The sequence below is a fragment of the Penicillium malachiteum genome (genome assembly GCF_028827825.1).
Source record: "Penicillium malachiteum strain IBT 17515 chromosome Unknown utg000001l:1.0-8184562.0:1.0-8186909.0, whole genome shotgun sequence".
Lineage (NCBI taxonomy): Eukaryota > Fungi > Ascomycota > Eurotiomycetes > Eurotiales > Aspergillaceae > Penicillium > Penicillium malachiteum.
Window position 1 is genome coordinate 2,175,885 of NW_026643094.1, and position 14,770 is coordinate 2,190,654.

The following is a 14,770-nucleotide window of genomic DNA, read 5'->3' on the forward strand; positions in this document are numbered from 1 at the left end:
ATCGGCAGAGTGGACCATGCCGCAGGCAACTCCCCGCTGACGTCGACTATGATCCCTGCACAGTATGTCACGTGAATAACATATTGAGATCAATATTGATAGAGATGAAAGAGTTAAGCATATTTTGAATGAAATTGGAAACGAATATCTGGGTTTCCGATTAGTCTTATGCTGCAAGTTTCTAATTGAGCGAGCACAGGTACCAACTACCTAGACTACCTACTACAACATGTAGTATCCATGGATATCTTGCGCCTTATGGATCGTCCGAATCATGCACCTGGCCCCCGGGGCAGCCTTGTGCTAAGCCCTCGTAAGCAGGATTACATTCCTTCTGGCAGATTCTATCCATGGATATGATACTAAAACGATTGGGATAGGCCTAATTAATCATGTACACACGATAAGCAAGGGCTAGAAATTCGAAATCAATAGAAACGGGTATTTGCTACAGATACTCTCCAACACCTTGAAATGGATAATAATACATGAAGAAAAGAGAAGTTTCATCTTAGCAAACGCCATAAACTATGCAAAAGAGAAATCTGTTTTAAAAACTTGGGATTTCATAACATTTTCACCATGAGATACCGATTTCACCACCGACTCCATGACGTGGTTACTTTTGATCCTCAACGAACGGATCTTGGCCGGGCGGCGACTGCTGAACCTCACTCTGAGAAAACGAGCTTTGGCTAGTCGAAGATTTGAGACTCTGAGTAAATGGGTTCTGGCTCGTGACGGGTCTCAGACTCTCAGAAAGCAGCGGCTCTTTGATTGAGGCGTTGTGGCGCATTCTGCTCATATTGAACTTTCGGTTAGGACGACGGTTTGGATTCCATTCAGCATCCCAGCCAGGGCAACGTTCATCATAGTAAGCACGAACACGGCGCACAGTCTTATCCGTGAAGGCCAAGGCTCGACCTAGCGAGGTAGTGTAATCATACTCCTCGTCATCAGCGACCCAGTTTTCGGTGCGGAAGTCCTCCCAGGTGGCATTCCATGGTCTGACATAACGAAGATCAGGACTATCCTTGTTTCGGAAAAGTTTTGGATCTGTTAGGTAGTCGGGAAGTGTAGAGAAGTCCGGATCGAGGATTGATCCTGATTCGTAGAGCTCACGTGCCTCTTTGGCTTTCCTCATGTAGTCCTCGAACTCTTTTCGCTCGCGCTCCTGAATTTCAGCGCGCATTCTCCTTTGGCGCTCCAGGAATTTTTGTTGCTCGACAGGGTCGTTCCATGGTGCGTGTTCCAGAGAGTATCTGCCAATTCTAAAAACACCATCTTCGTCGATATGCTGGTCGCATATTCTGTCGAGCTCTTCCTCAGTCGGTTTCTGACGAACATGGCCCTTTTTTGATAGCTCATCAAGTGCTTCATCAAATTTCATACCAGGAGATAAAATCCCTTCTTTGAGAAAGTCATCAAGTGTCCTCGCCTGTGTCTTCCGAGGTCCCAGATACCAATCGAGTGCCTCTTCATCGGGGAACTTCGCGGGTTCCTCAGCAGGTGCCTTGGTGGGTGCCTTGGTGGTGTCGTCAATAGTAGAGGCACTGCCATTGGACGAGGATATGGGCACCAAATCAGATACCTTGAGCTGTTTCATCTCTCGTCCCACTGACCCAAACGACTCTCTCCAGGCTCTTTTTTTAGGAGATCCTTGTACGGATTCTTGGTGATGAGATCCTTCTTCAGGTGGTTGGTGACCAGTGATTTCATTCTCTCGTTCCTTGATCAGGGATTGGCGCTTCTGACGTTCATGCTTTTCCGAAACGCGCCCAAGAAGTCTGCGCCAAGCAGCTTGCCTATCCTCTTCTGTTTCATCCACTATTTCAAAGGTAATTCAGTTAGTCATGCAGGCAAATTAGCTGAGAGGGGCGCAACTTACTGAGTGGTCCATCTTGCCACGGTTGCTTTCCAGAAGATTTAGAAGGTTCAGCAGCCGGTAAGGAAGCAGAGAAGGAAGGAGTAGGTTGGTTGAGGCCTTGCTGACTGGTCTCAGTCGTCGTCCCCATAGACACATGGCTCTGGCTTTGAGCAGAACTCTCAACTGGTGGCTTCGCAAATACGGGTTGAGAGAAGGCGAAGGCCGGCTTGCTTTCAGATTGCGAGAAGATGTTCGATTCCTTAGCCTGTTCTTTTGCCGGCACAGAAGGGGCTGGAAATTGGAACATGGAGTTGGTAGGTTGAGCTGGAGGTGGCATAGCAGCTGGAGGCGGCGTGAAAATTGAAGGAGGCGTGGCAGCTGGGTCCCCAGATGTCGAGGTACTGAAAGGTGAGGTTGTTGTCGGTGGTGCAGAGGGAAAGAGACTGGAGGCTGTCAAGGGTTGCTCCTTAGGCTGCTCCTTAGGCTGGGCAGGCTGGAATAGACTTGGGGATGTCTTTTGAACTGGCGAGGGTTGAAACAGAGATTGTGAGGATTGAGCTGAAGTGCTTTGGGTTGGGAAGAAATGAGTGCTTGGAGTTGGGGTTGGAGTTGTTGTTGGTGTTGAGGTTTGCGCAGGGGTTGGGGCCGAAAAATTAAACGGCGAAGCTGGCTTGAAACCAGACGCCTGTGAAGGAGCCTCTTGTGTACTGGTGTCTTTTGTCTCTGTTGAAGGAAACAATGGCTTTGTGGTCTGAAACAATGGAGCAGGCACAGGCTGAGGTGTGAAGGTAGCTAGAAAGCTAGCCTCTTTAATATCAGGAGAGGGCTCTGTTTGTTTGGGAAATGAGAATGGAGATTGTGGGCCTGATCCAGGCAACGAAGTTTGTTGCATGATCGACGAACTGGGTGGAGGAGTCGGCGTTGCCACGGGTTTGTTAGTTTCAGTGCTTGCAGGAAACATGGAGGCGAAAGGATTAGGAGACTGAGAGGGTTGAAACAGATTTGAAGGTTGTGAGGTAGGCATGCTTGGCTGGACACTTGGTATTTGAGTCGAGCCAAGAGGAGAGTTATTCCCGGTAGAGAATGCGTTCTGGAAGGGATTCGGAGTGCTCGAGGCAGAAGAGTCCACGAGTTGGTCTGAAATGAACGTGGGATTTTCAGGCTCTGTCGTAGGGACAACCTCCATGTCCATATTATTATCCATCACTCCAGTTGCGGTACGAGACGAGGGTTCTTGGCGTGCGTGCAGTTCGAATTTGTCGATCATGCTCGTTCTGGCTGCTTCTTGCACGCTCATACCCAGAATCACCGCAATCAAGCTTCGTCCAGCTCGCTTGAACTCCACGCACGACTCTGAGTATGTGTGCTCGCGCCCTCCAGACGGGAATACTATTTGAACAGTTAGTAACTCTAAACCATTGACGATGAATCCGAAGTATGTTGGGAACAGGACATACTGTTTTGTGGCCCCCTGAAATTCCAGTTCAAGTATTTGCCATAGATACTCTCTCCTACTGGCAGGTTTTGCTGCTGGCAGAATTCCACAGTTTGTTCGTCATTATCAAAATGCAAGATGTTTGTTAGATCCGACATCATCCATTCCTCTTTGCGAGTACTTTGCATCTGGTCTGGATTGGACTTGGACGGGGGTCTCCAGTATCCATTCCAGATGCTGCGGAGTGCCGTTTTGCGAACATCAATGAAGTAGATTTCAGCAACACAGGCCATCAAGTAAGACACACTTGGCGAATTGATGATGTTGAAAAAGCGAGCATAGAATCCCTGTGCGATAGCATTTGTTCGTCGCACATCCAAGGTTGCCTGTGGCTCCCATGTATTGCAAGCAGCTGCATAAAGATCCAGAGCGACCTTCACACGAGGCGATGTCAAAAGCGAAGTAGGCCATCTCGACACACGAGCCTCAAGGTCAGGTCGTTGATCGTGGATAGAAAGAATGATGTGGTAAGCGCGGAATTCATCCTCGTTTGGGAAATCAATACGACCTCGGTTGTCATCGTAGTAATACATCAAGGAAAGCATAGTGTTGTTCAATTGCTCACGCTCTTGATGATGTTCGAATGGCTCTTCGTTTTCCGGGCTAGACAAGATATGATGAGAGATGATGTGGAACCGGGCTATTCTTTCCAGACAAGTCACGGCAATCTTGACATCGCTTTCCTGTGTAAGCTGCTGAACGGAGAAATCGTTGCGAACGGACCGTGTGCGGTCCCACACAAATTTGTGTATGATTCCCAATGGCTCATTACCACCAAGGATGTGACGGATGAGATAGTTAGTGGTCTGAAGCAACGCGTTGGGAGTACGGATATCAGAAGGTAGCTGCTCGTCGTAGCCAGCGGCGGAACGTCGGAACCGTTTCAGCATTTTAAGCTCAACGGTTTCGAGAGTACCTTTTACCGGGTCCAGAGACTAGTTTCAGGGTGAAGTGTTAGTGGGTCACAGGTGAACTGACATAGTAAGAGAAAACTTTAGAGGATAGAGTGCAGATACCTTTTCGCTCTTGTCAACCATCTTTTGAACGATACGCTCAACCCTTTCGAAATCAGGGCACATCGTGTCGCAGGTGCCGACGGGCGTGATAGCATTGTTAAGTGACGTTGGCTTCTGAGGGTCAGCCATCTGGCCATCTCGAATGGCTAGAAGTCGTTGCTTTGCTCGATCGAGTTTAAGCTGTCAAGTCGATTAGATAATGAACTCGAAGGACCGCAAGTGGGGAGCTTCGGTAGGCAAGGACTCTGCTGACCTGTTCGTAGCGTATATCAAGCTTCTTTGCAGCTGACGGCTCCATTTCAGTGTCGAGATCGATTGTCCCATTTTGCTTTTTTGCATTTTGGGGATTGAATGGGGCAGTCTGTGGGTTGAACGAGGACGTCTGCGAAACGGGCACCTTTGAGAAACCCGAAATCGACGGTTTGGGCTCGGTGTTAAACCCTCCAAAGGGGTTGGGAGACGGCTTTTTTTCATTGACTTGGTTGAAATGAGATGCGGTGGCTTGGGGTTGAGCATGGCTTTCTGTAGTTCCTGGGTGCGACGCGCCTGCGTGTGGGGGAGCTACAGAGCCCCGAGCGCGACCGCGGCCACGTCCTCGAGGTTGCGGTAATCCTCGTGCTCGACTGGTACTAGTTGTTCCTCTGGGTATGCTGGATAGAGAACCTCGTGGCTGGAATTGAGTGCCTCGGTGGGCCGGAGCTCCTCTTCCAGATGGTACTCCACGTCCACGGCTAGACGTAGGCGCAGAGATAGTTGCTCCTCTCTGGCCGCGTCCACCAAACGGGTTGAATGGGGTCGCCATCTTGTCCGCTCTCCGCGGAGAAGAACACTCAAACCTCAGCCAGCCAGTTCCGTACTCGACACTGTTGGTATTCCTTCGATTGAGATGAATTCAGGGTCGGTTCGGGCGCAAACTTTCAGGTTATGGGGGAAAGAGTGTCAAGGATGACGAAGAGTTGGAAAAGTCTGTAGATCGAAATTAACACCAGGCGAGAAATAAGACGGCAGTCTAGGTTGTGAATTGATGCTGTCCGGCGGCCATTCACTATCGAAGGAACGGGGTGGCATTCATTCAGTACGGAGAGGTAGGGTTGATTCAGCGGCTGGGTTTTGGAGAGGGTACCTTTTGATTACCCCTTACTTCTAGTCACTTCTAGAAGTAGGAATAAGTCCCTAGGCCGGTAGTCTTGAGATTGTGCCCATTCAACAGGCGACGGCGTTGGATGATCGATTGCGATGGGGTGCGACGGAGGCTGGCCGGCTCCGATGAAAGAAGGTGCTGTCAAAGAGATATCTTGTAAGCATGAGACTTGACGAGGGTACAAAGAATGTTTCGCGGCACGAAATAATGCAATTCAGCATGAAACAAGCAGACATACCAATCTGTAGAGCTGAGTAGTTGGTGTCGAGGTAATGCTTGCTATTTCACGCGAGCTTCCACGAAGACGGAACGGGTCCATTATTAGCCGCGCGGTCAGTGAGCGGCACCCGCGCTTGCTCGCACCAGTGAGAGGCGCTTAGGTCTCCAGTTGCCTTCTACTAACGACCACCATAGCTAGCTTCAAGCCCTGAAGGTCAAATGGTCGTGAATCGCAATAGATCCTGACTAACCCAACTGGTGGCTTGAATATTCGAAGTTTTTTGAGATAACGCAAGTTTGGAGTAGAAGTACTTCAGATGTCCAGTTTCTTTTAAAAGTAGCTAGTATTGACCAATGTTGAGATTGAGTATTTTCATATTGAGTACTATCTACCAAGTAATTGTTTATCCACATATCCCCAAAGCGCATACATGTTGAGGTTGAAAAAAGAAACATGTACATGAAAATAACGAAAAAAAGTCAAGAGTATTAGCGAGAGTCAAGAAGGTAACAAATAATAAGTGTAGAAGAAGGTAAAAACGAAAGACCGGAAAGTAAGAATCACCAAAGAACCAAAAATGAAAACCCGACCAAGATATTTTCAGTAGGAGAGAAAGAAAAAAAAGAAAAACAGAAAACACAATTCCCAAACCATATCTGCGATATTCCCCATGTATCGACACCATCCGTTTTTTTATTCACAATAAAAGATAACTCCCTTGCTAAAGCCCCTCTATGCTGAGTGCTTCATATGATGTTCAGAGCCATCAGTCATATATTCATTCGAAGCCCAAATAGCTTCTTCAAATCATTGCAATGCGCCTATCAACCGGGTCCAGCCCATCCGTTGAATTTAAGCAGGGTGAGAAATTGGCAGGCCGTGGGGGTGACCTAGAGAGCCTGTGCGGAAGGGAAGGCTTCGTCCGCCCATAGATTCCAAGGGAGGGTGGACATGGTGATGATGGCACATGTCGTGCATGTGGGCTGGTGAGGCCATAGGCATGGGGTACATTGTGGGAGGAGGGATACCCTGGCTGGATGGGGCGGTGCTGTAGCCTACTGGGCTGAAAATGTCCTGGCGGAATGTGGGAGGGCCCCAGGTGTCATAAGGTGGGCGCTGCTGCTCTGGGCTTGATGTGAATGAAGGAGGGGCGGAATAGTCAAAGACTGAGACTTCGTGGGGGCTTATCATCTCGGCGCTCACGGGTGTGCTGAGCATTGGTTGAGAGAATGAGTCTGTGTAGTGAGGAGGGGTGGCATAGTAGGGGCGATCTTGTCGGCTGGCATCGAAGCTAAGTGGCTCGGGCATGGAAAAGCTGCCAGGTAGAGAACGAGCACTAGTCATAGGGAGAGTATCGATTGGTGTTGTCAATGAAGCAGCAGATTGCTCGATGGAGGATGTGGGGGTCATAAGACCATCTTCGACAGGCTCGGGGGCCTCGATTATTATATTGTCTTTGGAGTCTTCTTCGTCATCTCCTTCGCCGTCACCATCACCCTTGGGGCTAGGTCCACGATTTTGAACAAATACTACCATGTTGGCATCTTGAGAAAATATTAGTAAATGTAATCGGGGAAAACAGAAGAATGGTTTGTACATACCAACTTCACCGCGCTCGAATCGCTCCTCCATCTTTCTTACACGAAGAATCTCATAGATAATATCCACATGGCTTGGGTCCTTGAGGCTACGCTTGGTGTCGCCAGCGACATCCTTGAGCTTTTCGGCAGTAATGCCAAATCCGCCAAGCTTGCGAATGATGTGGAGCAGAAGCTCAATGCGATCTATGCCGGTCAGTAAATTATCCATTAAAGGAGATAGGAATGAACATACACTCTTTTCGCAGGTGGTCGGGCTCCTTGTGCATAACACCGGGAGGCCACCACTCAGGCTTGGTCTTTTCTGGGTCGCCAGTGGCGCCAGGGGCAGAGCCAGCTGGGGGCTTGCCTCCATTGTAAGGGTGTCTTACTTGTTTGCGAGGCTCAATGAACTTGATGAATGCCTTGGCAACCATGCGGCAGTTAAGTTGTTGGAAGTGCTTGAGAGCTCCCTCGTAGTATGAAATCACCTTCTGGGTATCTCCAACACGGAGAGGAACCATATCAGCACCGCTTCCGGGGTAGTCATCACTATCTGAGCCATCATCGTATCGGTTATCAGCAACAGAGGCACCAGCAGCATTGCCGCGGCGGCGTCGAACCCGACGTGGTGACGCATTTAAAGTTCCTGATTGTATGTCAGTTGATATTCTCTCAAGATGAGAGCAAGGTCATGAACATACGGCGAGCAGCACCGGATCGTTGCAAACTCATTTTCTCGCCAAGGATTTCTAGAAAGTTTTGGCGAACTTCGGGAGTGAATAAAGTCGAGCGCTGGTCTAGAATAGAAGCCGATTCATCGACCTTGACTTTGCCCTCGTTGTCGAGGTAGATCATAGCGTAGTGTGTGTATGGCAGACGGAATGTTGACTGAATGGGAGTCATCATGTGCTGAGGTGATATTAGTAAAAGGTTAAAGGCAATTTGCAGTAGTGGAGACCAACCGGAGCAGCATCCCATCCGAGAGGCCCTTCCTGGAGGGCAGAGGCAGACCGTTTCATGGCGCCTGACGAATGAGGTTTCGCATAAACCATTGTGTATAGTAAAGACAAATGATCAAGCGATGTTGCCGAGAAATTCCAAAAATATCAAAACCAAAGACCCGGATAGTATATAAAAATCGGAAGGAAGATGAAAGATGTTGAGACGGTCGAAAATGTACTCGGAATGGGGCTTTTATAGAACCAAAGTTCGAATAGTTTCCGCTTTCAATGGGAGCTGAATAGCTTTAGGAAGTCACAATTGCAGTTTTGTGGATACTGAACTAGGCCATATAGTTAGCCCGCCGTTCTCAAGTTTCTAAAGTATACTGCAGCCAGTATGAAGCCGTTTAAGAACGCTCTCGACAGACTGTCGATGTCCAACGGAGCGGTATCATCCCCGTGCCCCGCCGGGTAGCGGTAGGACTCGAGGATGCCCATAAACGGTTCAAGCCAAGCTATTGTAGATAGGACCAAGGATATCTTGTGCAGGATATAAACTCACTTGATGTCGAAACTAGAAACGGATATCCTTTCAATGGCGTGGAGTATGTGAGGGGAGACTGCAGAATCAAGTCGCTGTTGGCAACCGACGGCTCGAATGCAGGAACGAGAGGGATGAACTCCACTCGTGTTGTGTTCCCAGGGTTCCCAGATGGTGAGGGATGGTGACACGGACGGGGATGGACTAGTTGTATACACAATATCTTGATGGACCTATGAACCAAGGAACGGTCTGGTGGGGTCGAGATTTAGAATAGATGGAACATAAGAATTCCTTTGAAAGAGTAGAAGAAGTTTTTTTTTGGAATTCTTTGGGGAGGAAGAGCAGGGTGTTTAAATTAACCAAAAAATGAAAGTCTACAGAGGGGAGCAGTGCAGGACTATTTCAGTTTCTGGTGTGCATCGATGGTCGGATCTGTTGGTTCGAAAAAGTACGTCTTCTTTGCATTTTTTATTATTATTTAATTCATTTAATTCAAGATTTCTTATTTTTCTATTTTATCCAATTTTTAATTCTGAATTAATATTTTTTAATATTCTATTCTATTTTATTTTCATTTCTTTTTTTTTTGGGGGGAAGTCAAGCCCCCAGAGAATCAAACACTGTGCCACATTGAGCATGGATAATCCCTGAAAGCCATCAAAAGCCGTGGGGGGGATCACCGGTTGGATTTTTATTATTTAGGATTTATTTTAATTAATTAAAATAAAGACAAATTCATATTTTGATTATTTTTTATTTTATTTTTTGAATTTCTCACTTTTCTGATCGCGCTATGCAAGATGCAGATTGGCGGAGAGCAGGCTTGCAGTAGTAAGTTAATTAGTACCTTTTTAGTGTACATTTGGATGGATATCCCGATCTAGCATCCCTGCTCTACTATTTATGTAGATCGCTAACACTTGGAGCATTGATTTTTTATTTGAATCTTTTTTTCTTGACAGTATCCACCTCTATTTTAGTGTCGGGGCAATCCCTAAAAGAGATATTGAGCTGTGTCGATTATCGATCCATCTCTCTATTTTCCCCCACTACTCCGTACTCCCCTCCCGAGATGTCATGGCTGTCAAATGTACCTAATGTCCGGAATGGATCTGCCAAATTTTCCCCAAAAAAAAAAAAAAAAAGATTCAGTGCGAGGCAACTGAATTGCTATGTTCTCTATCACTTTGAACGAAGTACCGTTTCCCTCTACCTGGCTTTTCGGCCACCCGAGCGGGATGAAGCGCCGGATCCACGTTGAACCAGGGTAACATTCTTTGTTTGGGTGATATCGATGAATCAACGTGTGGAATAACTCATTTAACCCTGGTCGCACCATCTACGCCAATAATCAGTACTCTTCAAAATGGTTTAAAATGGTTATAACTTTGTGCAAGCCCAACCTTGCGTCTAGGCTCCATAATCCACGCTGTACGTGTGGGTTCTATTCTTAAGGTACAATGCAGATCAGATCAACTTCAGCTTCAATGTTTGTCGGAGGTTCCGTACTCCGTACCTAGGTACTATGGGAAAACTAGTACTGCAGATTCGTCGTCAGGAACTTCCAAGATTATCCAGATGTCTCGTATTATAATATATGATAATACGAGAAATAACCAGCCTCTAACCAATAAGGTTAAGGGACTAGGCGTGTCAATCGTATTTAAGTAAACCTATTACAAGTTGTATGGATCTTGCCGGATCTCAAGGGTAATGTGCCCCGGCGCTAGTTGCAGGGGCCTCTTCATCCAATAAGCGAAAGTAGATGCTTTCAAATGTTACCAACCCCGGTCTTTTTGCCTCTCCATACATTCTAATGAACCTATCAAGGTGCGGCTTGTGCGTGGCCCATTATCCTGGGTCCTGGGTTATATCGAAGGATGACTCGCCGGGCGTTTAACCACTCGGGATCCAGTTGACATCACGACTCTTTGTTTCCCTATTTGTTATCTTTTTTTTTATCTTATTTATCTTGATTTCTGTTTCGGCTTTTCTCCGTCGATCTCCCTTTCCCAGGACCAAGGGAATCTTGAAATCTGACAGGAGTTCGCGGGGTACTACAGTATTTACAAACTAGGATATGATATACTCTTAACCTCGGATTCAGTTAAAGATGAACATTTGAACGAGACCCCTGAGATCAGACCTCAAATCTCGCCAAATAAGATGAATAAGAATAAATACTTTTTTAGAATAGGGAGAGGTTATTACTCATAATAACATCAATGCATCAGGATTATCGGGCCAAGAATCATTGACCTATTCTAGCCGCGTACATTGGAGGCGCCTCATCGTTCTAACACAAATCGAGCCAAGTTGACGAACCTTTCGATCACCTGGGCATCTGTCATGATACGGAGTGAGATGCGATCATCCGACCCATACCCATTGGCCGCAAAATTGTAAAAATGGGTCGACTAATGATACCATCATTGGTTAAGCGCTGTACTTTTGATCTCAAGGTCTCTTTGTTAAAAGTTCCCAATTACTCGTCTTGATCTCCACTTAAGTATCCACTTCAAACATTTGAACTTGGAAAATAATTTAATTCTCATCTCTTTTAATTCCCTATTGACTCAGTCTTTTTGGTCTGTGCTTGTAGTAGAGCTTACCCAGGGGGAAGGAACAGTTTTTCCAAGCTACTGTCATCTTTGCTCATCTCCCGTGCCGTGGAATTTGAAGGCAACGGTACCTAAACCTTGGAAGATATGCACCAGATCGGAGGATGTGAGTTGCATTCTGCACGCATAGTGTACCTGCGCGGTGTTTGATCTAAATTTAAATCAAAAATAAAATAAAAATGGGAGAATTTTCTTTTGTTTCTTGTCTTCAAGTAATTTCTTTTTTTCCATTATTTTATTACTTTATTTCGTCATTTCGGTTATCTGCCAGAATCTAGTACTTATTCCCGCTACATAAGGAATGACACTATGACGACGACTAAAAAAGAAAGATCATCTTGTCAACCCCTGTCAAAATTAGGTTGCGACACAAAGAGAAGCAAAGCTTAGAAGCTTCCTGTGTGTACTTTTGACCGTTATTTGTCATTAATCCTAGTTGTAATCGCTACTCCGATGTAATTGAATCTCGGGGCGTCAAAAACCTCACACTAGTAGTAACGGCTTCACAAGCCGCGCCGAAGCTATACCCACTATCTCATCACTTTGCAAGGGGTTTGTCGGAAGTCTTTGTTTGTTATTTTGCCCCTCTCTTGATCACTCACCTGTCAACGGGAAGTATTTGCTTTTTGGTTTGAGAGTTCCTTTGTCCCTCCCCACCTATGCGAAATCGGGCTGCCCGTTACTCCCGTCGGTAGAACGGCCCCAGTGAAAAACCGAGTAGCGAGAGCGAGAATTCAAAAAAGTTCCCTAAAACAAGTAATAAAATAAACATTTGAAAAAATAAAAAAAATAAAACCCCCGAAATCAATAAATCCGAACCCAAAATTAAATCAACGGCGTACATCAGAGTACGGACCATGTTGTAGTTGCAGGGTCTAGACTTTTTACTTGACAGGTGAATCAAGCCCCCAACAACAACTTGGATAGAAATCTTTCAATTCTACAATCTGATTGGTAAAGACAAATGCAAGTCTGCCTGTCACATCCCTGTTCACAGCTCAGACCACGAGCCACAACGTGGCTCAAGCAAAAGCTATTTTCAGCTTAGGAGTCGGAATCTCCGCCACAGGTATCCCAGCTCTTAAGCTTGAACTTGATTTTATAGGCTAATCTAACGGGGTATGTAATCAGATAGTGCAAACATACCCAAATTCAGATTGAGATGCAGATTCAACCCCCAATCTACAGGGATTTCCCTGTTCTTACTGCCGCCCCTGGCCCATTTGAGATAAGGTGATTCAGATTTTTCAGATTTTTCATCTTTTTCTTAGAACCCTTTAGAATCATCCAACACATCTTGAACAAGATCCCGACGAAACAAGGAGTGGGGTGGAGGGGTTGTTTCTTCAACTTCAAATTTGAAATTTTTTTTTTTGCCTCCCCCTGGTTCATATTCTTTTTAGTTGTTTCAGTTGCTATCCAGGTAGCAAACAAAAGGAGACTGTTTTACTTGTAGTCTCGGCTTTAGGCCTATGATAAAGTATGGACAGTGCGATTATTTCTCCGATGCCAATACATGTAAGCTGACACCGCTAATGGAGTACTAGCGTGTAGGATGTCAGATTTACTGATCCGAGGAACTAAAAAGCCACCCGGAGCTGTTCGGTAGATGAGTTTGATGCAATTACCCTGAAACTGTGCCTTTTTTGATTTGAAGGCGTTGTCTAGGCTGGAAGGACTGAAATGTGACAGCGGGAGTGTGTACCCGTTCCTCCACTCTCACTTTCCCTTTGAGGATGAAGGTGGGGGAGAAATCGAGTAGTTTTACATCCTTCCCGTGTGTTGCCGTCGAGGTTCAAGTTCAGATCATGATGAACTGCACGATGGTCTGAATGGGGGTTGGTGATTGTAATCCTTCCTTGATCTGCATGAGAATCTGTCTGTGCCCGGGCGCTTTACGTCTAGAATTGTTTTGTTCACTGTAGTACTCCGTAGTCCGTACTTTGATTCAGGTTCACCGCTACTAAAAGTTCAAATGTTGTATAGAAGGAAAACATCTTCACTTCGTACTTTGTCGTGATCGCTGAAGGCTCGCTTTCGCTTTATGATTATTGTCAATTATTTCTACTGTGGCATTCTGTAAAAAAGATCCTGTCAAAGTCTATGATGCCTTCGTATCGATCGAGAAGAGGGATTCGATTTGGAATGCAAAATGTGTAGTCAGTTTGTGATCGAGACCGTCGTTTCTAGTTCTGAAATGAGGGTATTCAAAAGTACAGGCAACTGTGCGTCTAGATCCGAAGCCATTATTGCCTTCAAGAGCAAAAAGAGCAAATGCTAAGGGCCTGAAACTGTAAAATAGTGATGCGAAGCGAAGGGATCAACTCTCGTATCCTCCATGATTATCAGGATCATCGCTTCCGTACTCTATTTGATTTCTCGGGTCAGTCAGTAGGCGTCAGTAGGCGGCCCAGGAAGGCATACGACTAACGCAGCGGAGAGAACAGAGCCGGGGAGCCGCTCATCCGATCGTGCAATGACATACATCGATCGAACGCCCATCGGACCTACAGCCAGGTGGTATGTCGTCATGCACAAATCCTCTGGACGAATTTGGGTTGGTGCATCGGGGAGAGCTCCAGGGGGGGGATTGACAGGAGAGTTCATGAGGCTTTTTTTGGAGTCATCTGGCCTGAGAGAGAGGACAAAAAGGACGGGTACTTTTGTTTTAACCAATCCGAGATGGATGTTTGATTGGTTCACATCTCGTTCTCGCTTTGAATATGTACCAAGGGCCCAGAACTTGGTTCCCCGCCAATCCAAAGTCAGTGGCTGGCGGGGGCGGTCCGGGGATTACGGTCCGGTCACGCTAAAGCTGTCAAATCCCCCCCTGTTTTGGTCTAGAGGATCCACTTGAATCCCGGTAATTAGGAGAATCTGGCAATCATGGAGTCCAGGCACAAAGGAAGACTTTTGGGATTTGGGATGTTGGGGGATTTTCCGATTATTTTAGACCCCGTGATCTTTTTTTTATCAGACCTTTGATATACGATCAATGATACGAAGTAGATTAAGGATTTAGCTGATGTTTCAAGCTGTTTTGGTTCTAACATTTGAATTGTTCCAAGTTTGACATTTAATCCTGTTCTCAAGGGGATATTCCGATGCATTGGTACTGCCAAAAATAACCTAGGGAAAATGTGTGAAGGAAAGTGGCGTCTGCAATATCTCACCCCTTCAGGGGTTACCAGTCAAACTTCTAGTGGATGTATACTCCGGCGTCCGTAATCCTACTCTAGTAAGAAAAGTAGTGGAAAGCTGCAGATCCATGACAGGTGAAGCAACCAATGGTTGGCTCTAGATGCATTGATGGACTCTCCATAGGGTACGGACTCGGAGTACTCC

The 14,770-nt window shown here is 46.3% G+C and overlaps 4 protein-coding genes across 4 annotated transcripts; all 4 read right to left on the bottom strand.

Moving 5' to 3' along the window:
- Positions 1-619: 619 nt before the first annotated feature.
- On the bottom strand, positions 620-5,180 carry N7483_000812 (uncharacterized protein; the record flags this gene model as incomplete). The annotated part of the gene is made up of 6 exons (XM_057084250.1): positions 620-1,827; positions 1,889-2,695; positions 2,771-3,256; positions 3,325-4,297; positions 4,379-4,558; positions 4,632-5,180. 6 exons carry the CDS (start codon positions 5,178-5,180, stop codon positions 620-622), a joined length of 4,203 nt encoding a protein of 1,400 aa, XP_056950399.1.
- Positions 5,181-5,531: 351 nt separating this feature from the next.
- N7483_000813 (uncharacterized protein) lies at positions 5,532-5,838 on the bottom strand (the record flags this gene model as incomplete). The annotated part of the gene is made up of 2 exons (XM_057084251.1): positions 5,532-5,657; positions 5,758-5,838. 2 exons carry the CDS (start codon positions 5,836-5,838, stop codon positions 5,532-5,534), a joined length of 207 nt encoding a protein of 68 aa, XP_056950400.1.
- A 753-nt stretch (positions 5,839-6,591) lies between these two features.
- On the bottom strand, positions 6,592-8,371 carry N7483_000814 (uncharacterized protein; the record flags this gene model as incomplete). Its single annotated transcript, XM_057084252.1, has 5 exons — positions 6,592-7,283; positions 7,341-7,523; positions 7,573-7,965; positions 8,021-8,228; positions 8,282-8,371. 5 exons carry the CDS (start codon positions 8,369-8,371, stop codon positions 6,592-6,594), a joined length of 1,566 nt encoding a protein of 521 aa, XP_056950401.1.
- Positions 8,372-13,813: 5,442 nt separating this feature from the next.
- N7483_000815 (uncharacterized protein) lies at positions 13,814-14,032 on the bottom strand (the record flags this gene model as incomplete). Its single annotated transcript, XM_057084253.1, has 1 exon — positions 13,814-14,032. One exon carries the CDS (start codon positions 14,030-14,032, stop codon positions 13,814-13,816), a length of 219 nt encoding a protein of 72 aa, XP_056950402.1.
- Between the last annotated feature and the right edge of the window lie 738 nt (positions 14,033-14,770).